The sequence below is a fragment of the Mus caroli genome, chromosome 5 (assembly GCF_900094665.2).
Source record: "Mus caroli chromosome 5, CAROLI_EIJ_v1.1, whole genome shotgun sequence".
NCBI classification, from domain to species: Eukaryota; Metazoa; Chordata; class Mammalia; order Rodentia; family Muridae; genus Mus; species Mus caroli.
The window spans coordinates 105,165,275-105,180,812 of NC_034574.1; the positions used below are offsets into that span (position 1 = coordinate 105,165,275).

General features: G+C 50.2%; 1 protein-coding gene across 2 annotated transcripts; it reads right to left on the minus strand.

The window, feature by feature from the left end:
* Positions 1-7,002: 7,002 nt before the first annotated feature.
* Cryba4 (crystallin beta A4) lies at positions 7,003-13,183 on the minus strand. 2 transcript variants are annotated; one of them, XM_021162791.1, is made up of 6 exons: positions 13,163-13,183; positions 12,409-12,459; positions 11,660-11,778; positions 9,807-9,948; positions 8,658-8,800; positions 7,003-7,329 (listed from the first exon to the last, which is right to left on the minus strand). In XM_021162791.1, exons 2-6 carry the CDS (start codon positions 12,445-12,447, stop codon positions 7,182-7,184), a joined length of 591 nt encoding a protein of 196 aa, XP_021018450.1. In that variant the 5' UTR covers positions 12,448-12,459; positions 13,163-13,183; the 3' UTR covers positions 7,003-7,181. The 2 variants fall into 2 exon arrangements, with proteins under 2 accessions (XP_021018450.1, XP_021018451.1); XM_021162792.1 differs by lacking the exon at positions 12,409-12,459.
* Positions 13,184-15,538: the final 2,355 nt, after the last annotated feature.

Below are 15,538 nucleotides of genomic sequence, written 5' to 3' on the forward strand. Positions count from 1 at the left end.
TCTGAACAGTTCCTGGGAGCGGGCTGATCCATGTTTCTAAGCATCCTGAAAGCCAATGAGAAAATGGAACACAGTTCAGAACACAGTTTCGCACAGGCCCACAGTGGGTCAGAAAACACGCAGATATGGAAACTGCTATGGCTGCTTTGAGAGCAGGAAGGAGCTCAGGCCCCGACCTCACCAGGAAGCCCCCTCTCCTTGGCAGTAACTCTTCCCTGCCGATTGGCCCACCCCACTCTGCTCCAGCATCCACCCCGCACCCCAGAGCTGCAATCTTCAACAGCGACTAAATGGATGTGTTTCCACAGTTCACCACGAGAGGGCAGTGCCGCGCAGGTCCTGATCCACAGACCGCACAAGAGAGGACCAGGATGCTGGGGAGCTTGGAAGTTGCTAAGGCTTCTCCATAGAGAAGCTGGAGGGTGAGGTGAGGGTGGGATGGGGGACAGTAAGTGAGGGTGGGGTGGAATGAGCCTCAGCCTGTCATTTAGAGAATCACTTGAGCTCAGGGCCAGCCTAGGCTAAACTCAGTCCCTCTTCTCTCCCTTCCTTCTCCCGCCCCCCCACCCCTGACCTCTCACGTCCTCCCACTTCTTCTCCAACTCCCCTGTAGGCTTGCAGGTAAAGGCACTTGCTGACAAGCCTGAGGGCTTGAGTTTGAACCCTACAGCCTACATGGTGGAATGAGAAAAACAATGCCCAATGTTGACCTTTGACCTCCATTTGACAGATGAGGCACATATTCGCACATACGTGTAATAATAATAACAATAACAATAACAATGTGTGGGGGGAGGGTATGGGGGACTTTTGGGATAGCATTGGAAATGTAATTGAGGAAAATACGTAATAAAAATATTTTAAAAAACCAATAACAATGTACTTTTCAGTGTAGTGATAACTTTTTAATAGTCCTTATCTAGCTGACTCAAGGTGCCTGGCATACTCTAGATGGGGGAAAGGTCTTTGGAGAGAGCCAGGAGCCCAGAATCTGTGCAGCATCTTGGCCCTGTCTTCTGTATGGGATTGCACAGTTGGCCTCAGTGTTCCCATAGGAACTAGGAACAAGAAGGCATAGTAATGAAGGATCATGGTCACTGTGACAGAGAGAGTCAAAAATGAAGGATCAGAGCTTCGCAGCTCTAGGGCAGAAGTAGGAACATCTGCCACCAAACAGTGTAAGCTGCAGGGCCTATGTTTGGGGTAGGTGCTGGGGAAGTAAAGTCAGGGTTGGAAAATGTCAACAGAAATTTCCTCTTTAAATGTCACAGGAAATCCAAGTCTAGCAATTGGGGGGCGGTGTATATGATGACAGCTGTTTTTGGTTGTCAACTTGACTATATCTAGAATTAACTAAAGCCCCAAACTGTCTCTCTGGGCACACCAGTGAGGAACTTGTTGATTCACTGGATTATTTGAACTAGGAAGATCCACTTCTAATCGAGATCTCTGGGGTAGGAAGGCTCATCTTCTAATCTGGGCCACACTTCTGTTAGCAGTCTGTACAAAGGGTTTGGAAGAAGGAAGCACTCTCTCTCTCTCTCTTTCTCTCTCTCTCTCTCTCTCTCTCTCTCTCTCTCTCTCTCTCTCTCTCTCTCTCTCTCGTATACTGAAGACCAGCTAAAACATGCAGCCTCACAAACTGAACAACTGCTGAATCCTGGGACCTTCCATACATAGGCAGCTATTGTTAGACAGACAGACAGACAGACAGACAGAGAGGGGTTCAGTAAATTTTGTTACCCCAGAGAACCCTGACTAACACACTGTGCAACCTCAAGGGGCACAGAACTCTCCTGCTGTTCTTCCCCGCCTGATGCCCTTGCCTGATGCAGCCTTTTTGTTGGCAATCGCAAGGAAGACTTGGAGCAGAGCCAAGGGTGGGCAGGAAAGGGAGGCACCTCCCACCTGTGGTTTCCCGTCCATTAATCTAGTAATTACAGCCCCGGAAGGAGGGTGGGCAGATTCCCCACCCACAGGGCAAGAAGCAGCAATGCATGACTCCTTCTTGAGGAAGAGAGGCAACAACAGTGCAGGGGGTGGAAAGGAAGGCAGCCTTCCCCTCCTCCCCCTCCTGTTTCTACTGTGAAGCAGTTTCCTCTAAGGTTAGAACTTTCTATCTCTGATGGCAGCTCTCTAAGACTCAGGGTGTTTACAGGAGATTAAAGTAGCAGATGAGCTAAGGGGATGAGACTACATCCTTCAGAGGAGCTCCTTAGGCTCAGGAAGACGTCAACTCAAAACAGCTTCAGGAAGTCCCTGAAACTGAACAGATTCACTAGTGGTAAAGCGAATCACTCTCAGAGGAGCCCAGCTGCCTGGAAGAGGCTCATACTCCAGGAAAGGTCACTCTCCAACCTGTTGAGCTGTCTGCAGGCTGGGCAGCATGCTCCAGGCTCCTAGCTTTGTGAGCTGTCACCCATGTTAGGGTGGGCTTTGATGGCACAGCTGTCTTAAGAGTCACTTAAGCTCCTGTAAGTAACCCCAGTAAAACTACCTCACGGCTCACCAAGTTTGACTTTAATGGTAACTGAATTTAGACCTGTCACTGATTCCCTATCTGGGGTGTGTGGGCTTTGTTCACTGTTCCTGGGAACAGCATCAAACATCTTCTCTCTCACATCCAAGCTGTGGTGGTTCCTTCCCTGCCCTCAGGTGCCATTGAAGCCTAGTCTGTATTCTCTACTCCTGGACATTGGCTCACATCAGCTGTGGGAGGAGCCACACGGAGGAGACCAGTGGACATTGGCTCACAGCAGCAGTGGGAGGAGCCACACGGAGAAGGCCGGTAGGGGAGGCGAGCACAAAGGCACAGTTGTTTGTCTTGTATTTCCTTTCCCACGTATTCTTGGACCTCAACACTGTGCCTTTAGGCAGAAGAACCCAAGGGTTGGAGGGGTAGAATGGCTGCTGGAGGTCACCCCATCTAATGAGTATCACCATAGGATCGAGACCCAGGTGTGACTCCCTTCCTGAGTAACCATTAGGAGGCTTCGAAGAGCAGAGACACAGATGTGTTTTTTGCTGTGTGGCCTTGGGCCAGTCATTGGCCCTCCCTGGCCCAGAAGCCCCTGGTTTGAGGGTGTCCTCCATCCTTAACCCTGTGGTCAGCCCTGTTTGCTAAGCTGTGTTCACTGTGACAGGCGTTTCCTGCCTTCCAGTTGCTTTGGCCCAAATAGCGACAACACTTGAATTGTCTTTCTTTTATAACCTTGGGAGATTGACCTCCTGAGAAATTTTGAAAAATAATTTTATGCTCTCTGCTTCCCTCCCAAAATTGCCCTGCTGGGTCAACGTTTTTCTTCTTTATCACGACAGCACAGCCTCACATCTGGGACACCACCACCACCCTCTCCCTCCCCCCCCCCACCTTTTTCTTTTCAGTGGTCAGCTTATCTCCTGGCTTTGGCTTGAGCTGGCTCTTAATGGAGGCTCTAGTGACCAACCCCCCACCCTCCCTTCGTTCTGTCCGCCAATCTTCCCTGGCTTGCTCCCAGGAACCTAAGCTTTCCAGTAATAGATGAGGCTACCCAGTTCCTCATTTCACTTTCTCAACGCGATCCCATCAGACTTGCCGTTTATAACCCTCAGTTGACCCCCTTGATTACCTCTGCATTATACCTGAAATCGTGCATCACCCATAGCCATGGGCTGGGTAGCCTCCGGCAAATTCCTTGATTTCTCTAAGCCTCACATGCTGTATAGTCCAGGCTAGCCTCAAACTTAAGCAATCCTTTTGCCTCGGTCTCGTGAGTGCTGGGATGACAGGCATGCACCACCATGATTGGTTTATCAAAATACTCAGGGAGGAGGGGATGTAGCATAAATAGACAAAACAGGGCAGAGGCAGGGCTGGTTTCTAGCTCAGTGGTAAGCTATTTGCCTGGCATGCACGGGGACAATCCCTATAAGTCTCTCTCTGTGTCTCTCTGTCTGTCTGTCTGTCTGTCTGTCTGTCTCTGTCTCTGTCTCTGTCTCTGTCTCTGTCTCTCTCTCTCTCTCTCTCTCTCTCTCTCTCTCTCTCTCACACACACACACACACACACACACACACACACACACACGCCAAGCAGGATGCTTTATAACTAAATTCCAGCAAACTCCAAGAGGATGGTGGTGCTAAGCCAAGTGGCTTTCAACCTGTGGATCATGGGCCCTTTGGGAATTTGAGTTACCATTTCACAAGGGTCAGAAAACACAGATATTTACACTGAGATGTATAACTGTAGCAAAATTACAGTTATGAAGTAGCAACAGAAATAATTTTATGGTTGGAGGTCACCACAACATGAGGAACTGTATGAAGATGTCACAGCATTAGTAAGGTTGAGAACCACTGCTCCTGGCCAGCCAGGGCTATGTAATGACAATCTCAAAAATCACTCAGTGGCAACGAGCTTGTAACACAAGCTTGAGGGCTGTGGGTCCGCCTTCTGCTTCCCACCTCACTGCTGGTGTGTGTGAACGCTGCTCAGGCAGACAGAAAGGGGAGACAGGCGCTAGGTTATATTTCATCCTCTCTGCTGTGGTGGTGTTAGGCTTTTGGGACAGACACCTGCTCAGGGGTGGCAGAACACACAGCTCCAGCTCAGGTGAGAAAGCTGTGGTTCCCATACTTCCAGACACCCAGAGGCCACTGGGAACCTCGAAGAATCTGAATGGAGGCTTGTGGGCTGCTGACAAGCGCTGAGGGGGTGGTGGTAGAATCTGACTTAGCTCAGGGGTGAGTGTCCAGAGCACAGAGGAGCCTTCTGCAGGAGACTGAGGCAGCACGGCTGTGTATGACAATGGCTTCCCCCCACAGCAGTTCTTTTGAGAGAGACATTCCTTGTTTGTCCAAACTGTCTATTCATAGTGGAAAATGGATGCATACCACTCACTCAGGGTGAACCAGAGTTTAAATACCTTTTGCAGGAAGGAATGTCTGGAAAGGGAAGCTTATTGGCTAAACCCTTAGGGCCAGCCCACCTAGATACCTCATTAGCATGGAGAACTCCTGTGCTCCCTGACTAGGGGGTCGCGATCCTCACAAATGGGGTGTCGGTGGTCACGTGCTCCAGGACAGGAACTGGGTTGGGAGTCCGAAACGCCTACTGTTCTCAGATATGAGAATTACCGGGATTTCAGAATCCACTCAACCTTCTAGATTTTGTCTGGAGACACAGTTCCACTTGCCCCACAGAGGACTGAGAGGAACAAATGCTACAGACCCATGAACACTCAGGCTCGGAGCAGTGGCACAGAGGTATCTGATCTGAGTGAGATGCTGACAGTGTGTGCGAATGACCATGACTAGGCTTCTCCAGAGGACCCAGGTTCTAGTCCTTTAGTGGCTCACAAAGAAAGGTCTGTAACTCCAGTCCTGGGGATAGGGCGGCCTCTTCTGTCCCTCTGTGGGCACTGCACACAGGTGGTCACAGACCTACCTGCAGGCAAATCACCCATACACAAAAAAGAAAAATCTTGAAAGCATAGATCAGTGAACTAGACAATGAGGGATCGACAGCTAGAAGAGGGCTTGCTGTTTTAGCATGTTTTAGATTTCTCACACCTAGCCCTGCTCATAATGTCATGTAACCCAGCTCCAAAGGATTGCAAGCTCTTTTCTGCACCTACGGAATTCACAAACACAGGTGTGCACATGCACACCACACACACACACACACACGGAGCAGAGACATGGTTTAAAAAAACAAAACAAAACAAAACAAAACAACCCAGGCTGGAGAGATGGCTCAGCAATTAAGAGCACGGACTGCTCTTCCAGAGGTCCTGAGTTCAAATACCAGCAACCATACGGTGGCTCACAACCATCTGTAATGGGATCCGGTGCCTTCTTCTGGTGTGTCCGAAGACAGCTACAGTGCACTCATATGCATAAAATAAATTAATTTAAAAATAAAAACTTAATCCTGGGCATATATCCAGAAGATGTCCCAACTGGTAAAAAGGACACATGCTCCACTATGTTCATAGCAGCCCTATTTATAATAGCCAGAAGCTGGAAAGAACCCAGATGTCCCTCAACAGAGGAATGGATACAGAAATTATGGTACATTTACACAATGGAGTACTACTCAGCTATTAAAAAGAATGAATTTATGAAATTCCTAGCCAAATGGATGGACCTCGAGGGCATCATCTTGAGTGAAGTAACACAATCACAAAAGAACTCACACAATATGTATTCACTGATAAGTGGATATTAGCCCAAAACTTAGGATACCCAAGATATAAGATACAATTTGATAAACGCATGAAACTCAAGAAGAATGAAGACCAAAGTGTGGACACTGTGCACCTTCTTAGAATTGGGAACAAAACACCCAGGGAAGGAGTTACAGAGACAAAGTTCGTAGCTGTGATGAAAGGATGGACCATTTAGAGACTGCCGTATCCAGGGATCCATCCCATAATCAGCTTCTAAACGCTGACACCATTGCATACACTAGCAAGATTTTGCTGAAAGGACCCAAATATAGCTGTCTCTTGTGAGACGATGCCGGGGCCTAGCAAACACAGGAGTGGATGTTCACAGTCAGCTATTGGATGTATCACAGGGCTCCCAATGGAGAAGCTAGAGAAAGTACCCAAGGAGCTAAAGGGATCTGCAACCCTATTGTTGGAACAACATGATGTACTAACCAGAACCCCGGAGCTCTTGTCTCTAGCTGCATATGTATCGAAAGATGGCCTAGTCGGCCATCAATGGAAAGAGAGGCCCATTGGACTTGCAAACTTTATATGCCCCAATATAGGGGAATGCCAGGGCCAAAAGAATGGGAATGGGTGGGTAGGGAAGTGGGGGGCGCTATGGGGGACTTTTGGGATAGCATTGGAAATGTAATTGAGGAAAATATGTAATAAAAATATTAAAAATAAAAAAAAATAAATAAAAAAAAATAAATAAAAACTTAAAAAGCAGACAAATAATGGAGAAATTTTACAGAGCTACAAATTAGTTAGTCAGGAAAGCAGGCAAAATTGAGGGGACACAGTCGATACTGAGTCTTTAGTTTTTCATTTTATTTCTTTGAGCTCCATGAGCTGGCGGGGCATGGGCTGGCTGACAGGGGTGTGGGGTTCCCAGAGGACACAAGGGTAGCCAGAACCAAGAGCAGCCACATCCTCCGGCCAGTCACCCAGTCGTTTCGTAGGCACCCCAGGTGGCCAGTGCGTGCTCACTGCTGGATTCTGCGCACACTCTGCACCTGGAAGGTGTGAGCATGGGAACCCCACTCTCTGAAGTGCTTGTAGTCACCCGAGTGGTGATCGCTCTCCAGTATGTACTGAAAACCTCGGTAGCCAGGAAACTGGGAACAAACCCACCTGGAAAATAGAAGAGACAGAGGCTCCAGGACCCAGAACTAAGACAGGTAGAGATGCAGCAAAAAAGCCCAACCAGTGCTCGCAAGCTTCGTGGCCCTGGTACTCCACATGCATGTATGGAAGCTCTCCGTCCCCACCCCCACCCCCACCCGCAAGGCTGTTCTTTGGAGCCACAGTGTACAGTCTCAAGACTATCTACCTGTCTCCATCAGGCCCAGGTTGTCCCTTTGTAACACTGACAAAATTGGATAATTTTAAGATTACTTTATCAGCTGTCTGCCTTCCCTAAAGTAAGTTCTGGTCTAGGATGCCTGAAGCTAGTCCCTCAGTCTCCCAGGCACCTAGCTGACACTGTTCCAGCATCAAGACAGAATGAGGGGATAGACAGGAAGTCTTCTTTGTCCAGCTCCCGCTCTCCCTCACAGTTGTTCCAAGACACAGACCCCAGCTCTATTCACTATGACAGGCATTCCTGACCAGTGCTCTCCACCTCGACCTCTCTGGAACAGGGTAGCGATTAAAGAACAGTGTCAGACATACTGAGACAGATCCTGAACTTGGTTACTCCTGCTCTAAGCAAAAGCTCCACCTTTATCCTTGCCTGCAGGAGCCTAACGCCCTGCAGACCAGGCTCACAGACCAGATCTCCCTCCCAGTTCCAGTCAAGGCGGGGTACGGGGTGCGGGGGAGATATCTCAAAATCCAAGATCCAACCAATCATAGCATCCCATTTCCTTTGGACCTAGTGATTGGTTCAGAGAGGAGCACATGACCCAAGCTCTTTTCCTGGAAACCTAGATGGAGTCGGGTTCCTCTCCCTCCCTGGAGACAGAATGTAAAGGGAAAGTCTCCATATTTGCATTGGGGGAGAACTTAATAGTTCAATGATGTAATAGAGTCACAGCCTGATAGTGGTGGCGAACACCTTTAGCCCAACACTCGAGAGGCAGAGGCAGGCTGATCTCCGAATTTGAGGCCAGCCTGGTCTACAGAGCGAGTTCTGGGATAGCCAGGGCTACACAGAGAAACCTGTCTTGAAATAAACAAAAACTAACAAAAACCAACCAAAGAGAGAAGGAATACTGCCAGATGGGGTAAAAAGGAGAGAAAGGCAGATCCCGCTGTGCCCGTGAAGCTGATCACGGGACCCACATATGTCTGTCGTCCTTAAGCCAGCTTACCACAGGTGTTCCCCCATCACGTGCAATCCCCTAAATTCTGTCTGGTGCCCCCCGAGTCTCCATTCTCCAGCATGATGGGCACAAGTCTCTCTACAGAATGTGTCCCAGCCCCTCCCACATCTCTGTGTCTTGCCAGGGACCACTTACGCCCCAGATTGAACATGGAAGGAGCCCACTTCTGTGCCGTCCCAGCCCATGGCCTGCAGAGAGGGATAGTCATCGTTCAGCTCGCCTTTCCTGCCCAGGAAGTTCTCCTGCTCGAAGATGGTCAGCCTTGAGTCGCGGTGGTTCTACAGACAACAGAGACCTGGGTCAGACTGCCAGGTGCCAGACTGGACACACAGAAGCCATTCTCCCACACTCAGCCTTTGCCTCACAAGTCGGCCTTCTGTCCAGAGCTCTGAGAAAGGCAATGGGCAACAAAACCCTTCAGCATCGGCCCTTCCAAGGAACAAGGGCAGGACAATAACTATAAAGATGTCCACCATAACCGTAAACCATAAAGGAACTGATCTAAATGTCCAGTAACGGAAACCAGGCAGGAAGGTAGAGTGGCATGCTATAAGAAAATGTTGTGACCATATGGGTTAAACTCCCAGTTCTGCGCTTTGCCAGGTGGCTGAGCTCAGGTTTGCCACACAGTTTTGCAGCTCAGTTTTCCCAGAGCCGTAACATAGAGCTGACCATATCTCCCTGCAGTGGGAGAATAAAGCCTATCTCCACCCATGCATCATCAACGGCAGTAACACACAACAGAGAAACCATGATGAGCTAGGGGCCTGTCTTCTCGGCGAGCCCTGCCTTGGGCTTTCCAGCTTCCACAGGGTTCTTGAACCATTAAAAGAGGGAAGTACCGCCGGGCGTGGTGGTGCACGCCTTTAATCCCAGCACTCGGGAGGCAGAGGCAGGTGGATTTCTGAGTTCGAGGCCAGCCTGGTCTACAAAGTGAGTTCCAGGACAGCCAGGGCTACACAGAGAAACCCTGTCTCGAAAAACCAAAAAACAAAAAACAAAAAAAAAAAAGAGGGAAGTACCACCCCAAAAGGCTCCCACTGTAAGCAAAATTGCTACAGGCTGAGATTTCATGTCAGGGTGAAGCTACAACATGGCTGCTGCTGTCACCTCATTTTAAATTACAGGAGAGAGGGAGAGACAGAGAGAGAGAGAGAGAGAGAGAGAGAGAGAGAGAGAGAGAGAGCCCACATCACTCCCTTGATGGACAAGAACCCGGGTTTAGAGATCTGATTCCCAAGTGTCCATTAACAGTCACCCAGGGGTGCAGGCAGTAGGACTCACAGCGCAGGCCACAGGCCGGAAGGAGGTGAGCCTCTCTGCAGGGTAGGCTGTGTTGCCACCCCAGGCATCCCAGCCCGGGTAATCGCCCCTCTCCAGCACATATTGCTGCCCTTGGAAGCCGGCGTGCTCAAAGCCTACCCACCTGCAGGCAGACAGGGCAGAAATGTCAAGAGAGTAGAATTGCCAATGTGAAAACCAGGTCAGGGCTCCCGTGGGGTGACTCACTTTAAGGCCACATCACAGTACCTGGGTGGTTATGACTTTTACGACTAGAGAAGGGCGGCAGGACAGTGATCATTTGGTTATTGGGGACCAACTGGTACAGCACTTAGGTTGGTCACCCCACCCAAGAGCAACCATGCCTAGACCTCAATAATGCCAATCAAGGGGAACCCAGCCTAAACGCAACATAGGACATTCTGCCTAGGGCCAGCATCACTCTGGCTCCCACAGAGAAGGGACTGCCCTAGGCAGGTGCTCTGAGATCTTCACACAGGCACTGCCACCAAGTCAAGTCGTACACGTCAACAGGGCTCAGCCACAGGCTGACCTTGGTTTCGTTACCTCCTCGTGATCCTGTCAGACCCAGGGGCTGGCAGTCTGAGATGTGAGATGCTGTCTGACTTAAGCCATTTCTCATTCTCCCTCCCCAGGGAAGCCTCTGGGACAGCTTCTCCTGCCCTCCTCACTTCCCGTGGAGGAAAGGCCTTCCGCATTCCCACCCTAAGCAGAAGCATGGAGCTCAACCCTCCTCAGCATTCTGTCGCCCTCAGGGACAAAGGACTCAGGAAAGTTGTGTGTTTCTATCTGTGTAAGAAACAAGCACTCTGAACCCATGCATGCAGGCTCTTCTCCTCCTGTGCTGTCTTGTATGGCAGCCTGCAAGACACTGTCCCTAGACCAGCAGCTGTCCTTCCTAGCCCTGTCTCCCAATCTGAATAGATCAGAAGTTCAAAGAACAATCACCTTGTTGTGAGATGCACACAGACCACCAAGGTGACCTCCTCGGGAGGCACCCACAGACAAAGCCTTGGCTCTGAGTTACGTAGAAAGGGTACTAGTCACCCTGTGGTCTTCTTTCTAACTTTCTGGGATCTTCTACCCAAGGAGAGAAGTATCAACTGCCCATGACTTAAGTAGAAATAGGCTGGAAAGATGGCTCAGCAGTTAAGAGCACTGACTTCTCCTCTGAAGGTCCTGAGTTCAAATCCAGCAACCACATCGTGGCTCACAGCCATCCATAATGAGATCTGACTCCCTCTTCTGGTGCGTCTGAAGACAGCTACAGTGTACTTACATATAATAATAAATAAATTGTGGGGCCAGAGCAAGCAGAGGTCCTGAGTTCGATTTCCAGCAACCACATGAAGGCTCACAACTATCTATATAGCTACAGTGTATGCATATACATAAATAAATCTTTTTTCAAAAAAAAAGATTAACAATAAAAATGCAGCTCGTACGTCACAGAATACGCCTTTGAAATCCTTTCCCAACGGTCACGTGTGGCCAGTGACTCTCAATTTAAGTAGCTTTACAAAGCTTCTTATCCTTGTAGGAAGGGCAGTTGCAGGATGCTAGTCTCAGGGTTAGTGTGTGAGTGATGCTAGCTTTTCAGTTCATGTCTAAGAGGGATATTTTCAGACCCAATAGGACTGTGCGATGGTGTCCCTTACAACCTGAGTTACCTGTATCAACAGCCATGCACGCTCTTCAGCACTTGGGAGGGGCACATAGGTACAGTGCAAGCCTGGAGAGATGTACCTGGCATCATACATAGGCTCTAGCATGCCTCCTTAGAGTCCCTCTTACCCTCCCCGCCACCACCCTGACGCGATGCCCTCCAGACTCACGCTCCGCTCAGGACTTTGAGAGATCGCACGGTCTCAAAGCCAAGTTCCAGGACACTGGGACACTCGGTTGTGAATTCATGCCGTCGGCCCTGGAAGCCTTCTTCATCCCATACCACCATCTGTGCAGGAAAGAAGGGGGGAATCTGTGGACGTCAAGGTTTGGCGAGCAGAGAGGATCTTACCCTGGACTCAGAGTGGAGCCAAACAGGTAAAGCAGAGGTCACATGCCTCCAGGGCCAGGTGGGTGAGCAAGGTGGACCGTGGGATCCTGGACAGCACAGCTGGAGAGTGTGGACAATTTTGTCGTCTCCACCCTTGACTGTCATTAGGTAAGAAAACAAGCAGAGCTTCCATTTCCCAAAGCCTTCATCAAAGGCTTTTACGTGGCTCCACCATATTACTTTTTGTGAGACAAGATCTCGAAAGACCTAGGCTGGCCTCGAGCCTACGAGTTTCCTTCTGCCTTTACTTCCCCAATGCTAGGGCAGGCATAAGCTATCACACCCAGATTTTAGTTTCTCTTTGCAAAGCCAAGCATGGCCAGAGAAGCTCAGTAGAATGATTGTGTGCCAGGACTCAAGGGTGGGGACCAACTCGGGTTGCGTGCCTCAGGCAGGTTATCCCCTAGTCTGAGCCTTGGGCTCAAGGCAGTCAGTAGCCCTCCTGCAGGATGATGGGGTTCAATGAAGTTGTTGTAGGAGGTTCTTGGATGTCGTCTTCCTTCCCTCCCCTCCCAGGGTACTCCATACCCTCCAGTGTCCAGCTGACTTGGTGCACTGCAGGGTCATGTTGGCACGGTCCTACAGAGAGAAGAACACAGTCACCTTCCATCTGGTTCCCAGCAGCATCTCTGACTGAAGGCTGACTTGGACAGTGTCAGAATCGAGATGGGTCTGGGTATTCCAGGACGGGGGCGACCCTTCTCCCATCCCACCCAGCATCATCTCAGCCACATCTGGGTGCCATTGTCTCCAGCCCAGCTCACAGTGGACTGCAGTGCCAGGTGAGTGGAGAGAGGTGGATGAATCACACACATGCACACACAGACACACACACACATGCACATGTACACAATCACACACATACAGACACACACACACACACACACATGCACATGTGCACAATCACACACATACACAAGTTCACACATGCACACTCACACACACATACACACATGCACACATACATACAAGCACACACACATACATACATGCATGCATGCACACACACACACACACACAAGTGAGTGCACACACACACCAAAACAAAGTGCAGTGCTAGCCTAGTGCGTGGCTCTCATAGCGGACACACAGGTCACAAAATGATGGGGGGTGAGGGGGGTCTTGGCATTTAACTAAGAGTCACAGGCAGAAGTCTGAACACTTGTAGACTTCCTGGGATATGATGGCATTCAGGGTTAGCCAGTGACATCCCCAAGATTGACATCATAGGATGATGCCACCAGAGAGCTCAGCTCCACTCCTGTCTCCCTCTCATACTTACCAAGAAGGGCCCAGAGCACACGTCAGAACCAGAACCAGACAAGGTCAGGGCTCTTATAGGCAGGAAAGGAACAGGGGCCCCAAGGGACAAACACAGACTCAGCAAGCCAGAGATAGAAACAAAAGCCAATCCTGGCCAATGCCCAGAGTGGACATGTCAGCAGCTCTGCCTTTAGTGGGGAAGGATTGGTGGCTTGTCCAGGGTCAGCACTAGGGAATATGAGGGGTAGATAGCTCATTTCCATTGGTTCCACAGGACTCCTGTCCAGGACTAGGGACCCAACATCATCTTGATGGTGGGTGTCCTTCTGTCTGTCTGCATGATAGGACAGACAGAAGCCAGATCATAGAGTTCTGTGCCTGCCCTCCTCCTCCACCTCACCTGCCCCTGTCACACTTTCACTTGAGGATACTCCACTTGAAAGAGTGGAAACAATGTATACAGTAGCTTGGAAGTAACCGGTTCTAAGCAAAACCCTGGGGGCCTGGAGAAAGGGCTTTGAATAACAAATACCCAGGAGTACAACTCTTCTCAGGAGGTGAGAGTGGTGGTCAGGGCTAGAACCCGTGCACTCCACAAGGCCAGCAGAAGCATCCAGGGCTGTGCATGCAGAAGCAAAGGGGGGGGGGGGCGCTGCAGCTTGCTAGCATGCTTCCCAAAGCAGAGCATGCCAGATAAGCACCCAAAGCATATGGAATCCCCTGATCCCTGCCTCTGAGAGGGCCCTGTTGCAGGAGAGGGTAGCATGGCAGGAGCGGCTTGTGCTAAAACTCAGCCTTGCTACTGGGTGACCCAGATAAAGAGCGAGTCCTTTGATGGCCAGGAAAATAGCAACATCTCTTCCTTCCTGGGATGTCAGAACAGTTGTCTCACGTGCAGGGCGTGGCGAAGGGTGGACCGGAAGGTCTCCACAGCCAGCAGCCTGGGTCTGCATCTTAGCATGGGGGGCTAAGTACTTTTGAGCAGATTCCCAGGGAATGCCTCTAAGTCTCAGTTGTGCTGTGAAATAAAAAAGACAAAGCTGGGGCTCAGTGGGGTACCTCCAAGCCTGACTTTAATCCTCAGGACCACAGGGTAGTAGGGAGAACTGACTCCTGCAAGTTACCCTCTGACCTCCATGTGAGTGCACACACACACACACACACACACACACACACTCTCACACACACACTCTCTCATACACTCACACACACACACACACACACACACGCTCTCTCACACACTCTCTCTCTCACACACACTCTCACACACACACACTCACACACACACCCTCTCTCACACACACTCACACACACTCTCTCACACACTCTCTCTCGCACACACACACACTCTCACACACTCACACACATACTCTCTCTCTCTCTCTCTCTCTCTCTCTCTCTCTCTCTCTCTCACACACACACACACACACACACATCATTAATGGTTAGCCTGAAAGCACAGGATGCTATGAACATAAATATGATAAATATGTTCCTGATGAAGAGTGCCTGTACCTGTTCTAAGAACAAAGGGAATTATCTGGGTCTTGGCCATGTTTGCCATCCTGGATGGCCATAAAATATAATATTATTATGAATGGCAGTTCCCCAAAAGCAGGAGCTCACAGAGTTTGGAATGAGCGATGTGGGAAGCAACAGAGTCCACAGACCAATGTGGTGGTGTACACTTGTAATCCCAGCACCTGGCATGTGGAAGCAGGGAGTCTAGCCTCAGCTACATAGAGAGCTTGAGGCCAGCCTGAGCTACATGAGACCCTGTCTCAATATATTAAAAAGAAATAAAATATGAGAACCAGTTCCACGTGACAGATGGGTAACAGGGCCAGAAGGGGACAAAGGAGCCACCCCACTTTCTCATCTATAAATAGCTGATCTGAAGAGCTGCCCAGAAAGGGAAGCTGTTCCCATCTCCCCAAACCTTTGGCGAGCTGCCCATTGCTAGGAGGGTCGGGGTATGGCGGGGGACAAAACTGCCCCAGATGCCTGCCCTTGAGGCAAGATCTGTGGGTGGCCCCCACCGCAGGCACCTTGGCTTGAGTCCCAGTGGCTGGCCTATCCTGTAGTTCCCAGCTCGCCCTTCAAGGCCTTGGCCCAGGATGAAAGGCACAGAGGAGGCCAGCAGGGAGAGGGGCTCATGGGCAGAGGGACAGGGCCAGCACTGGTCCTAGACCAGGGTGACCACAAGATAGTGATAGGCCCCACAGGGGGGGGGGGGCTGGATTCCCCAGAGAAGGGTTTCTCAGAAGATGGCTGCACTCCTACTGGGGTTGGCGACACAGAATGCAGGTGGCCTGGCCTGGCCAGATTCCAGCCCCAATCCACTTGGGGTTCACACTGTGGAACAAGGTTGAAGCTTCCTGTTCTGTGTGGGTTT

Coding starts and splice junctions, on each gene's coding strand:
- Cryba4 (XM_021162791.1), bottom strand. CDS start 12,447: ATGACCCTGCAGTGCACCAAGTCAGCTGGACACTGGAGG. Junction 9,949..11,659: donor CTCAAAGTCCTGAGCGGAGC/GTGAGTCTGGAG, acceptor GTCTGCCTGCAG/GTGGGTAGGCTTTGAGCACG. Junction 7,330..8,657: donor TTCCATGTTCAATCTGGGGC/GTAAGTGGTCCC, acceptor TCTATTTTCCAG/GTGGGTTTGTTCCCAGTTTC.